Source organism: Narcine bancroftii, chromosome 3 (genome assembly GCF_036971445.1).
Source record: "Narcine bancroftii isolate sNarBan1 chromosome 3, sNarBan1.hap1, whole genome shotgun sequence".
Classification (NCBI taxonomy): domain Eukaryota; kingdom Metazoa; phylum Chordata; class Chondrichthyes; order Torpediniformes; family Narcinidae; genus Narcine; species Narcine bancroftii.
Window position 1 is genome coordinate 227,581,112 of NC_091471.1, and position 20,339 is coordinate 227,601,450.

General features: G+C 39.6%; 1 protein-coding gene across 1 annotated transcript in view; it reads left to right on the forward strand.

Annotated features, from left to right (window-relative positions):
• prdm5 (PR domain containing 5) overlaps nt 1-20,339 on the forward strand; it is a 516,233-nt gene that overhangs the window by 133,776 nt on the left and 362,118 nt on the right. Inside the window, exon 8 of the mRNA XM_069926793.1 lies at nt 14,152-14,231. Within this exon, the coding sequence (XP_069782894.1) occupies nt 14,152-14,231 (80 nt within the window). The remainder of the gene's footprint in view (nt 1-14,151; nt 14,232-20,339) is intronic.

Sequence of the window (20,339 nt, forward strand, 5' to 3'; positions counted from 1 at the left end):
TCTCGGTTGTCACATTTCCTTGTTATTCTTTCTCTACTCTCCCTCTCTCTCTCTCTAACCCTTTTTTCTCCCTCTCTCTCTATCTCCCACTCTTTTATCACCATCTCTCTCTCTCCTTTCCAGACTTCATCCTTTCTTCTCTTCCTAATCTTCCCTTCTCTCTTTATCTCTCCTACTTTTCCATCTCCCTGTCCATCTTCCCACCCTTCTTAACCTACATGTCTCTGTCTTCCCTCTCCTCCACTTTCACTCCAACCACCTTGATCTTCTTAACCCATCTTTCTCCCACTGTCTCTATTCTCTCCTCCATTCTCCCTCTCCATCCTCCCTTCTCATTCTAAAGTACAGGTACTCCCTGACTAACGACTGTAATTGGGTCTGAAGGATCGGACCTATTTCGGAATGGAATTTTGCCTGTGCGCCTGGAGTACCGAAGTCTTAAAGCAAACTTTTTCTCATCATAGATTTGACAATAACAACTTAATGATTCCTGAATTTGTCGATCAACCTTGGCGAATCTTTCCACATTCTGGTCCATGCTTACCTTGCTTGTTGGCATCTCAGAATCCATCAGCTGAGCACGACCATCTTCATTCCCGTGCACATGTGCAAGTCTTTGTTTGGCACATGCACGGTGGGTTTGCGTATTGCAGTTCAGTTAAGTGCCCTAACAATATTGAATTTGTGCCCTTAACTCCCATTCATGCGCCAGCCGAACTCCTATAAGCGAACCCTCCATGCATGCGCCAACTGAAAACTTGTGCATGGGCACAGGAATCAAGATGCCTCTTCACACTTGCAGAACCTTTTACAGCCTCACGTATTTTCTCTTTGTCCTTTAAAATTGTTGAAATGGTGGAATGAGACAATCCATCAGCAAGGGATAGGTTTTTCCTCCTGCCATCTTTCTAGTGGGCCTGGAGAACGTCAACTGCGAGCTGTGCATCATATTGCGCATATGCTTATTTTTTGGTCATATATGCAGATGGACATAAATTGAGTAGGGTTGTAAGCCGTGGAGTACCTGTATAGCAAATAAAACATAGTGCAGGGTGCAAGGTTACAGAGAAAGATCAATTAGAATGGAGTGAAGACAACATTATTTAACCTATGTGATGTCCCTTTAGGAGTCTGATAGCAGTGTAAAAAAATCTGTCTTTAAATCTGGTGGTGCATGGTCTCACACTTGTGAATCTTCTTCTCAACAGAAGGAATGAGAAGAGTGTGACCAGGCTGGGATGAGCAGATTAATATATTGGCTGCTTTTCTGAAGGACCAGGAAGTGTAGATGAAATTGATTGAGAGGAGGGGGAGGTGATCTGAGTTGTGTTCACTATCACCTTTTGCAGTTTATTACGGTCTTGGGTGGAGCATTTCCCATATATGCATCAGAAGTGGTCGAGGATATCAAGGGCATGACAATTTTCCTCAGGTATGGGGAATTATATATCTATATTCCCAGATCCCTCTGTTCTACCACAGTGCCCTAAAAATAAAAAAAGAAATATACATATATGTATGTCCTTTCTTGGTGTGTCCTTCCAAAATGCAACACCTCACACTTGTCTGCATTAAATTCCATCTGCCATTTTTCAGCCCATTTTTCCAGCTAGTCCATTAAGATTTGAAAACCTTCTCCGCTGTTCACAACTCCTCCAGCAAAGTTGCTGATCCAATTTACCATATTATCATTCAGATCACTGACATAGGTGACAAACAACAATGGTCCCAGCACCGATCCCTGAAGCACACCATTAGTCAGGCCTCCAGTCAGAGAAGCAATCATCCATTACTACACTCTGGCTTCTCCTGTTCAGCCATTGTTGAATCCAATTCACTACTTCACCATGAATACCTAGCATCTGAACCTTCCTGACTAACCTTTTACAGTATGGGAGACTGCATTGCGTGGTCCTGTGCTTAACAGCATCATGCCACTTGCCAGTGGGATGGCTGGTAAAGGACTATTGTGGCAGTAAACTCTCAATGGAAGTGCCAGACTTGGGGTAGTTTAAGACAGTAAGTATAGCTTAAAACCTATATTTTAAATGGAAATTCTGGGGGTCGTCTTATACACTCAGTCACCGACATATACAGTGCCTCTGAATATATAAGTCTACTAACACAAAGCAGATGCATTTGATGTCACCTTTTTCCTCTAGCCAACAAGGCATAACTTTCACCCACGGGCCCTCCCACCTCAACCTCTGTGTAAACAGATCTGACTTGCCAAGGTGCAGGTGTGGCATGGAGTGGTAGCCATTTTTCATAATTGCATAGCATTGTTTTCCCTCTCCATTTAGAATTCCTGCTCATGTACTTTATTTTGTGTATCCTCTTCACTTTGACCCCATCCCATTGAGGAATGCCTTTAATAGCACTGACGCTATTCTGCTTTTGGTGAAAATCCAGTGACCAGCGACGAACGTGAATTTTGCACACCAGTCGTTAATATCAAAGGGGAGTAAACCATGCCTTTGACTTCATATTTTACATAAGAGCTGAAAGCCCTACTCATTTAGCACACCAGAAATCCTGAAGTCCAATATCTAAAATTGTTGACCACAAATTTCCTTTTGTTATGCTCCATTAGCAATTTTTGTTTGTCCGTGCTATTAATCTGGCTCTCGCCTTCTGCTGATCCTTTGTCCTAGAATACCGGTTAAAGCAGGTGCTGTTGATAATAGGCTTAATCATAAATCAATGGAAATTGTCTCCATTTCTGGGACTCTTAACCTGGTAGGAAATTTGGGCTTGGATTTATCAGCAGGATTTTCATTAGCGCTATAAATATATTTTGTGTAACTTTTCACTCCTTCTACTGTGCCAGTTCCCCAGAGCCAGAATTTCTAGATTTTGCAAAAAAAAAATGCCAGTCTTTTCTTTAAATATCTCCAATGAGTTCACCTCCACAATCCACTGGAATCAAGAATTCCAAAGACTAATCACCCACTCCAAGAATATATTTCTTTGTATATTGGAAATAACTGCCATCCACCCATCCCAAATTTTGTCCCTGTTTCTTTGTTCCAGACGCTCATTAATGAAAACATTTCGACTTCTACTTTGTCGCCCCCCCCCCCCCCCCCCCCATTTTAGGATATTGTATATTTCAATAAGATTCCATTTCATTATTCTAACTTCCAAAGAATATAGATCCAATTTCTTTGGCTGTTTTTGAAGGGCCAACCCTGTAATCCCAGAATAAAGCCTAAAGAATCTCTTTTGACTGCCTCCACAGCAGGTTTTAAGTAAGAGGACCAAAATGGCATCATGCCTCTGTACAAATGGAGCATAGAACACATCAGCACAGTACAGGCCCTTCATCCCTCAATGTTGTGCCGGTCTACATATCCCAACCAAAAAAAAGTCTAAACTCTCCCTATCTTGTAACTATTTTTATTTTATCCATGTGCCTGTCTAAGAGTCTCTTAAAGGCCCATTTTAATGTAACATGACTTCCTTATTTTTAAACTCCAACTCCTTGCAGTGAAGATGAATATACCATTTTACTTTAACACCACTTGCTGCACCTGCCTGCCAAAGTTTTGTGATTCCTGCATGAGAACACACAGATCTCTCTGCATTTCACTCATATCCTTTTTTATTCTATATTGATGATAGGATGCCCTTTGAGTCCTCCATAAATGTATCACATCACATTGTCCAGATTCAAGGTTCATTTTACTGTCACATAATAATACATTAAAAATGTAAATATACTTTAACTTTTGGCTGCTGTAGGGCAGACAAGGAGACACCACTAGCATTGCCTGACACCCCTGAGAAAGAATAGGACAAGAGAGTCCCTTCAAAGTCAGCGAGTTTCCTACATCCGTTTGAAGCTGGCAGACGGTAAGTCCTACTGACACTGGGAAACCAGCCCTGAGATGGCAGCGGTTGGACTTCAAGTAACATCCAAATGGAATTGTGATATGGCTTATTTGTGTTCACCGCTTGTTCTTTGAAGACTGGTGTTTATTTGAAGCTGGGAAGTTGTGCATTGCTGCGATCGGGAGGAATGGGTTAGAGTTTAAATAATTAATGTTCTAAGCTGGATAGGCTATGTAGAAAGGTGGCCATGCTGGTGTGTTTTGGCTGCCCATCATTGTTTAGATATTAACCAATTTATTCCTAATCATATGTTCATCATTTTGGATCAAAGTGTGTTGTGTTAACTACGCTAAACAAATAAACTACTACGACTACATTAAATTCCACACGTCAACTTTTAGCCCATTTGCCCAATCTATCTTTATCCTCCTGCCCTCCCACCTTACACTCTGCTCCCTTCTCCAGGTCATAAAAAATAGCTGAGTAACAAGAGCTGGAGCACACCAAGTCATATTGTGACAGATTATTTTATATTGTATATAGATATGTTTTAGATAAATTGTGGCAAGTTTTTTTTTTAGTATAGGTCACACACAGATACAAACACTTCAAAACAGGTCTCAATTAAAATGCCAGAGCTCTGCTCAAGCCAGACAGTCCAGGCTCCGAGTGCCTTTGCAAAAACTTTGAAGAATGCCTATAAGGACTTCACACATTGGTGTTAATTGGACATGCTGTGGAGTAATGGATTATTGTTTTGGAAAGCAAGAGATGAATGGACTCATAAGATTTGGTCCAGTCTGAGTGCAGTTGGCTGTTCTAAGAGGGTCAGGTGGTTTTTTCTGAGTGAGAGAGAGAGAATTCAGTTCTACAGTTCAGTAGCAGCAGCGGGACTGGAACATGACAAGCTGGAAAGCTTGTGGAAAAACCCCATTTTGAAGACGGGTTTTAAGTTCTTAGTTCAGCCTGGTCAAAGCCTTCGTGGTCCATTCAAGAGGAGATGGCTGGCTGTGTGGTGTTTGACTTGAAATAAGAGAAACAAAAGGAACTCTGTGGTGACCTGAAAGAAAGCTGTTATCATCTGGAAAAACCTGATGGGGCAAAGTTTCTTTGGCAAGACTCTGAAGTGGCTGATCAGAAGGAATCAGTTGTGGGTGACACACGAGCAACAGATCTTTCTCTGAAAACCAACAAGAACCTTCCTGAGTGGTAACCATTTACCTTTCAAGCACCAGATCCCAGTGAAATTCATGAAGTTAAATTCTGTGCACAGTATAAGAATTGTCTGATACTGGTGAGCTTGGAGGGTTGAGAAGTGAGATTGGACTTTTCTGAACTTACACACACATTATATACAGAATTAGAAGGGGGTGGTTGTTCACCATAATAAGTTAGAGTGTGATCCTGTTTTCATGTTTAAAGATAATTAAAAGCAACTTTTGTTTAAGTAACCATTTGTCATGGTAAATTTCTATTGCTGCTTGGTTTTGGGGTCCTCTGGGCCCATAACATTATATCTTGAGAAAGATGCCTTTATTTCACCTCTCTTCTTTATGGGATGGACACCAGTCTGTAGAGGAAGAGTCAGAATTTATTGTCATGAGCATGTTTTGTGTCTGTATTACAAGTGCAAAGTTACTATACATGATGCTTTTAAAAATAAATAAATTAGTGCAGAAGAAGAGAAAGTGATGTAGTGTCTGTGGTTCATTGTCCATTCATAAATCTGTTCCCGTACTCTTTGGAGAGTAATATGAGACGTGAATATTAAGGAATGGTCAGTGATCTTGATCCAGTTGAATCCCTAGTGACTTTATGCCAGTGGTTTTCAAACTCCCCTCACATACCACCATAAGTAATCCCCTATGTCATAAGTACTCCGATTATTGTTATGAGCTTTCATTTTAGTAAAATGGGATTATCACTGTAAGGGATAGTATAGACAGTACGGACTGAGTGGCCACAGTTAACATTTAGTATTTCACAAAGCACCATCACAACACAAGTTACAGTCCAGCGACAATTTGATACATTGGAAGAACTGGTTTGTCACTGTCTGTTCCAGATTCGATACATTTGCAAAGACCTTGTGATTTTGCAAAGGGAGAACCATTCCAACTACTGGAGAGGAAGCAGCTTGTTGAAGCAGCTCTTGTGGCCAGATTTTTTGTGGAATTCAGAGCAAAGCATACTCTCTGAATGACTGGGCCTTTTCGGTGGATTGACCTGTGCCAAGAGGGTCTTTTGGGAAGCAAAGTGCTTCATTTTGATTGTGACTAACAGTGAAGGTCACTTGGAGAGATCGGTGCCAGGGTCTCAGAAGCTTCATGGAGGCCGCCCAGTTCGAGTCTTGCCTACAGCACACACACACACACACACACACACACACACACACACACACACACACACACGGATAGATTTTGTATTAAGAATAATTTAAGAGTTAAGATTATACTTTGAATTAGAAATAAAATTAGTGTTGTAAAATTAAGCACTGTCTGGTTTATTGTCTATTGCTGCTTGTTGCACGTGGTTCATAACAAAATTGGAGGCTTATCTGTGATTTTATCACATTTAGACTAAATTGAAGCTTAACCAAATCTCCGAGCTTATATTGTATGTGCTACAGAAGGCAGCACAGAATATGCAGTTTTGTAATCAATACCATTTTGATTGGGTGGTTAAATCCTTTTCAAGCTAATTCAGAGGCTTGGGTTTGTCTGTAAAAGCATTGATGGATATTGAACGATTTTCGGAATCACCATTTCCTGCAGAGTTTGCAGGAAAGGCAAAAAAGTATGATTTGGTGAATATTGCTCAACAGTTGGGACTTGCTGAAGGAAAATTATCTCTGAGAAAGGTGGAGATAAAGGAAATTATGGTAAGGAAATAGGTAGAAGAGGGAAAGTTTGAAGAGGCAGAATTAGAGAAATTTCCTGATAGTAAATCCATTAAGCAGCAGCTGGTGTTGGAAAGGATTGAATTAAAAAAATGGAGTTACAGGATGCAGAGAGGCAAAGGTGATATGAGTCAGAGGAAAAAGAGAGAGAAAGGAGATTCGAGGCAGAGCAGAGACAAAGCAGAGTTCTACCTTCTAGTCCAATTGAGAAGTTTATAGCCAGTGGAGAGGTAAGGTTACTTCCTCCATCTGATGAAAGTGAAATTGATAAATACTAACAGCATTTTGAAAAGATCGCTGAAAGTTTAAAATGGCTACAAGATCAGGGGACCCTCATGTTACACAGTCTAATTAAAGGGAAAGCACAGTAGGCTTACTCAGCCCATACTACAGAACAAATTGGCCATTATGAGATAGTAAAGAAAGCCATGCTTAAAGCTTATGAATTGGTTCCTGAACTTAGTCAAAATTCAAGACTTTGAGGAGATCGATGAATCAACCTTGTATGGATTTTGCTTATGAGAAAACAGTGTGTTTTGACCGATGGTGCACATCAAAAGAAATAAAGAATGATTACAACTGATTAAGAGAACTGATGTTAGTTGAAGTTGAAGGATGTGTTCCTAATGATTTAAAATCATACTTAGATGAAAGAGAAATAGGAACTTGGCAAGAATCTGCTAAGTTAGTTGATGAGTATGCTCTGACCCACAAGGTTACGTTTATACCCAATAAAACCTTTCAAAAGTTTAATGTGGTTCATCCCAGTAAATTTGAAAATAAATTAGGAAATAATATGAGAATTAAAGATAAAGGGAAGCAGGAAAGGGAAAATCTTCAGTGTCCCCTTTGTCATTATTGTAGAAAACCTGGTCCTATGATTTTTAAACTTTATTTATTCATTCAAAAAACAAATAGTATATGACATATACAACAATTAACCATGAACATGAACGAACCTGGTCCTATGATGGTAAATTTTTATAAACTGAAGGAAAGAAAGAGGCAGCGTCAGATGCCTGTATCCAAAAAAATGAGAGACTGGGAAAGATTGAAAGTTTCAAATCTGCTGACAACATTAGGGATGAGTTTAAATACTTTGTTACACAGTGTTTGGTTTTGGTAAAGGAAGGGGCACCTCAAATGCCAGTGAACATACTTTGAGGTACTGGGGCAGCCAAGCCACTTGTGTTGAACAGTGTTTTGGAGTTTGGTGATGAGACTGCCATGGGTGAAATAAATTTAATCTGAGGTTTTGGAGGTAAAATGGAGCCAGTAACTTTGCATAGTATATTGTTGAAGTCAAAAATAATTAATGGGATTGTAACTATCAAGATTCAAGAGAATTTACCAATAGATGGAGTTTCATTGATTTTGGGGCATGACTTGGCAGAAGATCAAGTAGGTCTGTGATGAAATTGGCAGAGAGGCCAGTTATTGATGAGATAAAGACAGATTTTGAAATCTATCCAGTCTGTACTGTGACTCGAGCAACGGCAAAGAAAATTGATAAGAAATATAAAATTATAAGGAAGAACAGTTTTTAGATTGTGTGGATTTGTCAGAAATTTTTCTTGTTGACCGGGATATTAATGCGTAACCTGAAAGTAAGGATTTTTCTTCATCATGAAAGGAATTGATAGGGGAACAGAAAACAGATATTGATCTTGCTGAGGTGAGAAATAAGGTTTTTATCTGAGTAGGAAATTGAGAAGTTGCCAGTTAGATATTATTTTAAAGATGGTGTGCTTATGAGAAATTGGAGACCAAGGGATATACCTGCTAATGAAGAATTGGCAGTTATTCATCAGGTTGTAGTTTCTAAAGAATATAGGAATGAAATTTTAAACTTGGCCCATAGCACACCTTTGTGTGGTGATTGTGGAGTAAAGATGAATGTAGATAAAATAACAAAACATTTTATTAGTAAAGTTCAAGGAGGGACATGCAACTTTTTGCAGGATGTGTCACATTTGTCAGGTTGTGCGTAAATATAATCAGGGGCTGCCACAGTCACCATTACAACCCATACCTAATTTTGGAGAACCCTTTCTAAAGTTATTGTGGATTGTGTCGGTCCGTTACCTAAGACAAGAGCTGTTATGTGTGCAGCTTCCAGGTTTCCACAAGCTATTCTAGTTATGAACATAAAATTTAAATCCTTAACCAAAGCTTTGGTTCAATTCTTTACATCAGTGGGATTGTCTAAGGAAAATCAAGGAAGTAATTTTATGTCAGGACTTTTCCAACAAATTATTTATCAATTGGGAATTAAACAGTACATTATCTGCATATCATCCTGAAACTCGAGGAGCCTTGGAGAGATTTCATTCAATACTCAAGAAGACTTTTCGGCAGGGTAGGATGGGATGGGACGTTCTGTGAAAACTTTGTTGATATTGCTCTTCACTTGATTAATATTTGAAGAGGAATGAGAAGTTTATTTGGACTGCTATTTGTCAGAAGGCATTTGACACCTTGAAGGACATGTTGTCATGGGCCTGCATTAGGTCACTTGATTTTGAGAGGCCATTTGCTTTGGTGGTTGATGCCAGTGGTGATACAGATGGTGTGTTATTGCAGGGGGATGGCTATGATGGTGTTGGGAATCCACTGGCTTGTGTGTTTTGGAGGATCAGTGAACACTCAGGGAAGTTGTTCTGCAATTGGAAAGTGATTGTTATCTCTTGTATTACCTCTGCCACGTTTTGAGGTGTATGTTTGCATTGCTATGGGATTAAAAATTGTTTACATTAGCCATAATTTTTGAGTACAAATAAAAATAAGAATAGAAGATTATTAAACTGGAGCTTAATTCTACAAGAATATAATTAAAGGCAAAGATAATGTAATTGCTGATTGCCTTAAAGATGTTGGGTTTGCAATGTTTCGCAGCAAAACAAACTTATTAGTTGTATACACTTCTAAAAGAATGTTATCTGTCTGATTTATATCATCTAACAATAATGAAGGTATTATTTAATGCTGTAGATTGTAGTTAAAAAAAATTCTCTTATTGCTCAAAATTTTCTTTGTTGGGGGAGGCATTTTAGTAAAATGAGATTATTACTATAAAGCATAGTATAAACAGGAGGAACTGAATGGTCACAGATAACATTTAACATTTTACACAAGCACCATCACAACACAAGTCAAAGCCCAGTGACAATTTGATACATTGGAAGAACTGAGGGAAGGTTTGTCACTGTCTGTTCCACATTTGATGCATTTGCAAAGACATTGTGATTTTGCAAGGGAGAACCATTCTAACCATTGGAGAGGAAGCAGCTTTTTTGATGCAACTCTTGTGGCCAGACTTTTATATAGAATTCAGAGCAAAGCGTTCTCTGGGAATGACTGGGACTTTTCGGTGGATTGACCTTTGCCAGGAGGGACTTTTTGGAAGCAAAGTGCTTCATTTTCATTGTGACTAACAGTGAAGGCCATTTGGAGAGACCATTGCCAGGGTCAACGATGGATGCTTCATCGAGGCCACCTAATTCAAGTCTCGCCTACAAAAGGACCAAGAGTGTTATGACCACAGCTAGTGTGGATGGACATTTCTTCAAAGGTAATGCAAGGAGAATTCGTGCAGCCATAACTCCAATCTTCCCATCTGTTCAACATTAATTCTAGGTATCAAATTTCAAAGGCCTATGCTTCAACACTGAATTTAAAAGAGTGAACTTTGAAGTAACTTTCTGGATTTTGCCCTGGACTGTAATGGTTTGTGTATAACATGTATGCACACACACAAACACACACTCACGAACACACACACATACTCATGCACATGAACACCTGCGCATAGTTGGGGAGTTGGGGATAGATTTAGTGTTAGGATAGTTTAAGAGGACCCATTTGTTACTGAAATAGATTGCTTGAGAAAAATTGTCATTGGTCCATTTTCGTTGGAGTTATGAAACCGTGCACATAATGAGTCAGTTAGGTACAATTAAAACAGTGGTTTTCAAACCTTTTTCTTTCCACCCACATACCACCTTAAGCAATCCCTTGCTAACCACAGAGAATGATGACATAGGGATTACTTAAGGTGGAATGTAAGTTTAGAGGGGCAGTTTGAAAACCACAGCTTTATGCATTCTAATATTTGCAATGCTATATTCTTGAATCAATGCCACTAAAATGCTTACATTTTAAAAATTTCACTTACAGCTGCCCAATTATACCCAAATTAGCCAACAGCCCCATACATTTTGGATGGTGGGAGGAAACCGGAGCACCTGGGGGAAACCCACACAGACACGGGGGGAATGTACAAATTCCTTAGAGGCTTGGTCACTGGCATTGTAATAGGTATCGCGCTAAACGCAACACCCAGGCAAAGATTTAAAATGTTAGATTTTGAAAGGATGCAATTGTTTAGAATATTCATTTACAATGGTGAAATTAATGAACCATAAACTATTTCATTAAAAAAAACCCAAGAATGTGCAAATCAATCTCCTGACCTCATAAACAAGGTTCAATTTCTTGAACCAGCTAAATACAGGAAGTGAAATACATCTGGTTATTGACCTTTAACATTCAATGTAATAATCAAGAATATGTGTACCAAGGGTGTCATGATTAATGATACTGATGATGAAGTAGATCGAATAGATGGATATTATTATTGAACAGAAGATGATTTTGGAAAATATATCAGATATTTAATAGACTGCCAATTATATCACTACATACATCACAAGTGACCTTGAGAATGTTCTTTTGCTGGCAGTCACATTCCTTTTGATCAGTTGGTTTGTGATATTGGTAATGATGTGTGGCAAATGACCAGTAGTAGACCAAGTAAACATGTGTAAACTGATGAAAGCAAGCTGAACTGAAGCAGCATGTTCATCCAGTTAGTGCGTTTCTTTTTGAGTTGCCACATTTTCAAATATTTTAAATAATTGATGTAGAATTTATGCTAAATGTAATTGCTAAATGATTATCAAGCCAAATGTAATTCATGGTACAGGAGATAGTTTACTAATGTATTCTGAGGTTTAATAAATTATAAGGTGCATATCAATGTGAAATGGAGATACTTCTATTAGCTCTGCTCTCTGTCTTAAAATTGCATTTCGGTGAATGTGATTGAATGTATATTTCAATAAAGGTAAGGGAGCTAAAGCATCCTTCTTCAAGAAAGGCTAAGCTTTTTCAGTATCTCACAGTCGATGAAATCCTTAAGAGTACAGCCATCAAATTTTGAGCACGATTCAGGAATTGGCAAAAGATGTTCTTTTTCCTTCATCCATTTCCTTTTGTGTCTTCCTCTGCTCTAGCAGGGCAAGTGTTTGAGGAACAATGGAGAAACTGACTCACTGAACTAGACACTCAAGATGGCCTGTTCTGATCTACTCCCTACCCCCAAGAATTTAAAAATAAAAGCATTACCCTATGTTAAAAATAAACATGGTTTGTTGAAAACTTTCAGTCATGAATATGTGTTGCAGCTTTGAACAGTTCTAGTGTTCTCAATTCCATTGATGGATGAGGTTGCTACTTTTAGGTCTTGAACCTGTTATTTAAAAGTTTCTATGCTTTGTATTGAATGTAACATCTGGTTTTAAATTGTGTCAATGGATAATTTTGAATGTACTTTACAAGCTCATCCAAATAAACCAATTACACTGTAAGCTCTACAAAGAATGGTCAAGCTTCTGAAGTATTGACATTTTGTTGTTATTGTATTAATTATAATCTCATCCTGTTCATTGGTGGCATCTGGAAGTTGAAGGGGATTTTCAATTTGTTGATTCTTTTAGAGCTTTTATTGAGTCTTGATCTACTGGTCAATCGTGTTCTTTCAAATGTAACCAAGCTCTGAAAATAATTATGATTTGCCTTGAAGAAGTCGAGCGACCATACCATGAGATGCACTTGTGATTCATATTATGGATTTAAGGTTTGCGGCATGATAGTTTGGAATAATCATAATCTTTGTAATTCAGGATATAGTTGGGATGTGGTAATGATGAGTTCAATTAGCATAGATTGGTTACAGTTACTGCTTTGCTCCATGGAGTTAAAACAAAGATTGTAGATAGTAACATAAATATTGCTGATTATAATTTGACCTCTGAGCATTTACAAAAATCTGGTGTGCATGAATATAATGGTGTTTTTTTTTAGTTCAGAAACCAACACATTTGAATAAATTTCAGTGTTAAATATACATTTGAGAATACTATTTTGATACATTTTGAGGAGAGAGGGGTAAGAATGTCTCCAGACACTTGGATAGATTTGAGTGTGATTGTAGAAGGAACATTTTAATGTCTTTGTTTTTCTTTCCCTGTCCTGTCACTTTGTGCTACCATCCTCCTTCTTTTCAGGCAAGTTACGGTGTTGATGTGTTTAAGACAACAAAGAGGAGTTTCTCATTTGAGTTTATCCGTTTATTGCAATAATGTCCAAATTGTTATTTGTATATCGTCATATCTGACACATAACTCCCAAAAATAAAAGCATTCAATTAAAAAAAATACAGTGGTATGAATTAACAGTGAAGCCCCATTATAATTCTTGGGTTCCCTAAAGTCTCATCACGAGAAAAAGTGGGGATGCGCTAAATCGGGGTTTCACTGGACTTGCCCCTGCCCCTGCCGGCTGTCCAACGCCCCTGCTTTTGCTGGGAGCCCGCCGTCCCCGCTGCTGCTGTCAGTCTGACAGCGCCACTCCTGCCGGGAGCCCGAGGTCGCTGCTCCTGCCGACAGCCTGACATTCGAGTCCAATGACTCATCGTATTATATCCGAATTCGCGTTAAATCGGGGCTTCACTGTATTTAGTTCATTTTTTTTATTATCATGAGATATTACTGTGAACATTCAATATAGTCTAAAATGCTCATAGTTTTGCATAAGGATGCTGTTTTTCTTCTTTGGACCATTGCACCCTTGAAATCTTCACCAACTTAGTTGCATGGTTGCAGTGTCCTGGTGAAACCTTTCACCAGTTCGTCACTGATTGCACCAAGATCAGCAGGGAAAAGGTCCCAATTGCGAAAGGAGAAAATTAATTTTCAATGCACTTCATAGTTTTGTCCGCTTGATGTGGACATAAATTATGGCGGGAAATCAAAAAAAATTGTATATATCTAAAAAAAAGTTATTTGATAGGAAAATTTCAACATGACTTTCATGTCTCTTCCCTCCAAATTATTTCAAGTAGTTTTTTTATATTTCACATACTTAGTCTTCCCTTTTTTTGCAAGACATTCTTTGGTGATCAGTAATTTTTTAAAGCTAATTTTCACATGCAAGTAACCAAACTTTTGAAGAAAGATAAAATTATATGTCTAATGTCTATCAAGTGACCTCTTAAAACTGTCAGATCAAGTACATGAGGCCCTTTATTGAGCTTCCTAAGTTTGAAATGTGATTGATGTTTATTTTTCTGGCTGTAGGAAACTCTCGGAGGAGACTGATGTGCTCTGTGTGCAACAAGAAGTGTTCTTCGGCTGCAACTCTGCAAGAGCATCGAAAGGTCAGGCAGACAAGAGACCCCCTTCAAGTCCAGTCACATCAGGCTGTGCTTGCATGAGAGTGTCAGGTCACTACTGTGGGCTGTTTAGTGGGTATTTCCATGTGCTTCTCCTGTCCTTGGCTGAATGAGATCCACTGGACAACAAATTTTCTCAAATGGTTTGCTTCCTGAAAAGAAATTGGGGATTATGATAGACAACTTCAAACTGAGCAGAAAGATAATTTCAGATATGCTGCATCACTTAGGAAGCTGGAGAAATATTAAATTAACTTTAATTGAATTTACCATGTTCAATCGCATACCGATGCTGCCACATTGTGGAGTCAGCTCACATTGATGATTCCAGTTGCCCTGATACCGACCACTTTTCCATGGTTGCAGTGTCCTGGTGAAACCTTTCACCAGTTCGTCACTGATTGCACCAAGATCAGCAGGGAAAAGGTCCCAATTGCGAAAGGAGAAAATTAATTTTCAATGCACTTCATAGTTTTGTCCGCTTGATGTGGACATAAATTATGGCGGGAAATCAAAAAAAATTGTATATATCTAGAAAAAAGTTATTTGATAGGAAAATTTCAACATGACTTTCATGATCAGCAACCCAAAATCCATAAAATACAAGTACACAATCCTTTATCCAGACATCTAAAATATGGAAAGCTCCAAAATCTGGCAAGTGGGGAGAGAGACGGTAGCGCAAGTTGGGGGGGGGGAGGGGGGTGAGGGGGAGAGACCAACCAGCAGTGGAAGACGGGTGGGCGAGAGACCGGCAGCGAGTTGGGCCGGTGAGGGACCGGCAGTGCAACTCGGGCGGGCGGGGTGGGGGGGGAGAAGACCAGCAGCACAAGTCGGGCGGGTGAGGGTGGGGAGACTGCCAGCGCGAGTCAGGCGGGTGAGAAACCTGCAGCGTGAGTCGGGCGGGTGAGAAAATTGCAGCGCGAGTTGGGCGGGCAAGGGCGGGAGGGCGGGGGAGACGGCAGCATGACTGGAAAGGGGTGGGTTGGATACAGCAGCACAGTTCAGGTGGGCTTAAATCTGGCTTTCTAAATTCTGAAATCTGGAATACTCTGTTCCCCAAGGGTTCCGGATAAAGGATTGTGTAACTGTATATCCAAAAGTGTTTAGGAAGTAAAATCTTAGTTGTCTAGTGTAATGGATGATGGTGGAAATTAGTCTTGACCGAGTTCTTAACATAAAAAAGACATACAGGGGATGTAGGTTAATTGGATGTAGATTCCCCAGCTTGGACTCATGGGCCAAAATGGCCTGTTATCATGCTGTATGTCTAAATTTAAAATTGGGTGGCACAGTTGGTGTAATGGTTAGCACAACGCCCTTAGAGCACTAAGTAGTTTGTACGTTTTCCCCGTGTCCACGTGGTTTTCCCCAGGGGCTTCCGGTCTCCTCCCACCATTCAAAAGGTACCAGGTGTGTAGGTTAATATGGTATAAATTTAACAGCATGGACTCACAGGCCAAAATGGCCTGTTGCCGTTGTATTTATCTAAATGTAAAAAAAAATGTGGAAAAAAATAATTAAAATTAAATTTCAGTGATATATATTTAAAGATTTAAAAGTTACTCCCTTGATTTCATTCTTGTGTAGTTGTGTTCAGAGAAACAGAATTGCTGCTAAATTTGGAACCTTGAGCAAATGTTGGGGGCTGTTGGACGAGCTCAGATGGCCCCCTTTATGGACGCATTTTTTTCTGATAACTCCACATGATTTCAGAGTCAGATTTCAGATTTACTGTCAAAGAACACACATTACATCACATACAACCCCGAGATTCTTTTTCCTGCAGGCAAGGCAGAATTACCACAATTGATAGTGCAAAAAGAAAACTGTACACAGCGTATACATGTAAACAAATTTAAACAACTGACTGTGCAGTACAGAGAGGGAAAAAAAAGACAAAACAATAAAATTCGCAAGTAAGAGTTCTTGAACGAGTCCCTGAGTGAGTTTGTCGATGAGGAGTCTGATGGTGGAGGGGAGAAGCTGCTCCTGAACCTGGTGGTGCGAGTCTTGTTGGCACCTAGATCTCTTTCCTGATGGTTACAGGGAAAACAGAAAGTGTGCTATTTGTTACAAAACAATAGAGAATCTTGCCTGAAGCTTTAAAAGACCATCGTAGAGGATAGAAACATTTGGATTGCAGTAAATGATGATATTGGTGATGATGAGAGTTTATTATCAAATGTAGAAGTATAATGTACATATGTTACAGAATTCTTTCTTGCTGCAGCTACCCAGGTACAAAAACATCCCAAACAACTAGAAGTATAAATGAACAACATGAGAAAAAAAGATAATAAATATAAAAGGAGAGATAAATAGTGGTGCAAAAGCAACATTTTCTTTCTTAATGCAGACATATCATTGCTGTAACTTATGGTGAAGGTAGCATGGGGAGGTTTAAAAACCTGATTGCGATTGGGGGGGGGGGGGGAATTCTTGAACCTAGAAGTGCCGAACTTCAGGCTTCTGTACCTTCTGCTAAAGGAGATCAGTGAAAAGAAAGTGTTTAGGATTTGGATAGCTTGGGGTGATGTTCATGTTGATATTGTTTTAAAAGAAGCCATGTAATATTTATTCCTAATTGATAGATTTTAGTAAGTTTCTGAAGGGGGATTGCTCTGAATATGTTCACAATCTCCCATATTAGATTTTGGCCTTGTGAAATAATTGTCTCCTCCATTTTAAGAATGAAAGCCGAGGAGTTTTGAAAAAAAATCTATTTATAAATATAGAACCACAAAAAATACACATGATTAGAAACCATATAAATGGCATATAATAAGAAAGATAAAATACCACCCCCACCCCCCCCCCACTATATACCACTTCCTCCCCCTCTATCCCCTACAAAAGAAAAAGGATAAAAAAGAAAAGAAGAATAAGAAGGGGACAAGAGACCCTCAACAGGAGTACCTATTACTTTAAAGTTTCTTTTAGTATACTGAGACCTTAAGAAGAAGGGATTGTCATTTAAATAATTACTCCCAAACTTTGTAAATATGAGCTCCATATCTTCCAAAATATATAGTATTTGTCTCTTAAATTATACATAATTTTCTCAAGTGGTATACAGCTCTGGACTTCAGCTTGCCATCTTTCTATACCCAGATCTGTATCAGACTTCCAAGTTATGGCAATACAGTCTGCAGAATTCTGGAAAAAGATCATGTGGACAGATGAGACCAAGATGAACTTGTATTGGAGTGATGGCAAGTGCAAACTGTGGAATTTTAAAGGAACTGCCAGGATCCAAAGCATACCACCTCATGTATGAAACATGGTGGTGGGGGTGTTATAGCCTGGGCATGTATGGCTGCCACAGGTACCGGTACACTTACCTTCATCGATGATTTAACTCCCGATTGCAGTAGCAAAATTAATTCTTAGCTGTACAGAAACGTGATCTGCTCGAATTCGAGCAAATGCCTCCAAACTCATTGGATGGTACTTCATCCTACGTTAAGACAATGATTCCAAACACACTGCTAAAGCAACAAAGGAGTTTTTCAAAGCTAGATACTGGAGCATTCTTGAATGTCCAAGTCAGTCACCCGATCTAATCCAATTGAGCATGCCTTCCATACGATAAAGAGGAAACAAAAGGGGACAAGTGCCCGAAACAAGCAGGAGCTGAAGATGGCTGCAATAGAGGCCTGGCAGAGCATCACCAGAGAAGATATTCAGCACCTGGTGATGTCTATTGACTTCAAGCAGTCATTGCATGCAATGGATATGCAACAAAGTACTAAACATGACTACTATAATATACATACCATTGCTCTGTTCCAAGTATTATGGAGCCCTGAAATGACGGGACTATGTTCAAAAAGTGCTGTAATTTCTACATGGTCAAACCAAAATGAGCACAAATACCTTTTCAAATAAAAGCTGAAATGTGCACTTTAATCATGTATGAATTGTTTGATCACAAATTTTAAACTGCAGAGTACAGGGACAAATAAAGGAAAAAGCTGTCTGTCCCAAACATTATGGAGGGTGCTGTATTCAGACAGCTGTCCACTCATTCTCACACGATGCATTCAGTGACCTCATCTCCTTCAATGAGGTTAAAACAATGAGTGATAAGAAGGAGGCCATCCTCGCAATTTGGAAACTCAGCAGGCTGAAGGAGGCCACCTTGCTTCTCCTACCATGGCGACCACAGGACAGCAAACCACCTCATTAATAAGTTGTGCTCTGTTTTAATGACGACATCCATTTAATTTGATCTACTGCTGTTTTTTTTTCCTCATGACTCTTGGCACCGCCATAACAATTTGAAGGATTGTGCATGGATGTTATTTATGTTTATGTGGACTGATTCCTCCAGAGTATGAGGAGAGGTGTCCTATAGCCCATTAGCAGAATGGCATGAATCAAAGTGGGAGGAGCAAGGGGAGATGAAGTCCATGGAAGAGTGGGTGGAGACTGGAGGGTCAGCAGAAAGATGATAATAATGATTAAAGTACTTTAGCGATCAGTCGCTCCACAATGTTTCTACCGAGATGGGAATGCAATGGACGAGCAGAATGTGTTGACATGTCACAGGGGAGATAGGAGAAACACCAAGGTGCTGGGTTCTGGAATTTGGTGTGCAGGGCAAGACCATGCAACCCTACTGCCCCCAGAGGATTCAGGCAAAGACACAATAACATGGTCTTGTGATGTCTGATGGATAAGAACATTGTGCCTGGGCATCAGGTCTCCCTGACTGAATGTATGTGAAGAGAGGAACACAGAAGAGCCTATTCAATGCCTTTGCCAGATGTGTGGAGGCAGGAGATCATGACCTTTTTTTTCTGAACATGACACAAGCTTCTTGACATGCATTCAACAGCTGTCCATTCATGTGACAGGTGACAGCCACTGTGGCAATCCGAAGGCAATTTCTACTTCTCTGCAGTTTCACCTTAATCTTGCTGTACAAGAGCAGCTCGAAGATGTTCGGTCCAACAATATATGGGCAGGGAGCATCTCTGATATCTTTATCGAGGGTAGTGATGCGACCTGTAAGCAGATTTCTGCTGTAAATTCACACAGAGTTCTGGCACAACAGCAACGTGAAACTCTGTTTTAAGGACAGAGAAGCTGCACGTGAACTGAGTACTAATCTGCTTGGGAACATGACAGTTTCCTGCAGAAATAAGGCAAGCACTCCTCATCCCACCTCTACCGCTCTTCATCGTGTGCAGTCCTGCCGACTCTCTGAGGGGTAGAATGAAGCAGTAAGGATCAGCCTTCTGTAATTCAAGAAGTAAAACATGAAAGTGTGCAGACACCGTGGTTGGAATAAAAAAACATGAAGCTGGAGAAACTCAGCAGGTCAAACAGTGTACTTTATATAGCAGATATAAAGATACAGAACCGACGATTTGGGCTTGGAGGGCATGAACCCACAGAGAAACTTGCCTCACCTACCCTGAAGATTTCAGTAAAGGAATACTGCCAGTAAGGTCATGACTTTCTAAGGCTACCTTTGAAAAAGAACTTCGAAAACTGCAAAACCAATTTTGTAAGGTGCAGCATATTCTGAGGTCTTTGAAGGATATTTGAATTCTGGAGCCAGTCAATTTAAACAATCTATGCATTAAATCAGCCATTCTCAACCTTTTTTCCAGAGCCATCTGTAGCAATGAATCTACAGATTCACCACCTCTGGCTGAAGAAATCTCTCTTTTCTGAAGGGATGGCCTCTTATCATGAAGCTGTTCCCTTTGGTCCTAGACTCTCCCACAACTGGAAACATTTCAGTATGTTCATCCTCCGGCCTTTTCAAGATTAGGTAGGTTTCAATGAGATCCCACTTAATCCTTCTAAACTCCAGGCAAAGAGGCATTAAACGCTCCTCATATGTTAACCCTCTTGTATCCAGAATCATTTTTATAAACCTGCTGTCCAATGCCAGCATACCCTTCCTTGGATATGGGGCTCGAAACTGCTCACAATACCCCAAATGGGATCTGACCAACACCTTATAAAGCCCCAGCACAACATCTTTGCTTTAATATTCTTGCCCTCTCAAAATTAATACTAGCATTGCATTTGTCTTATTTACTACTGATCCAACCGGCAAGATAACCTTTAGGA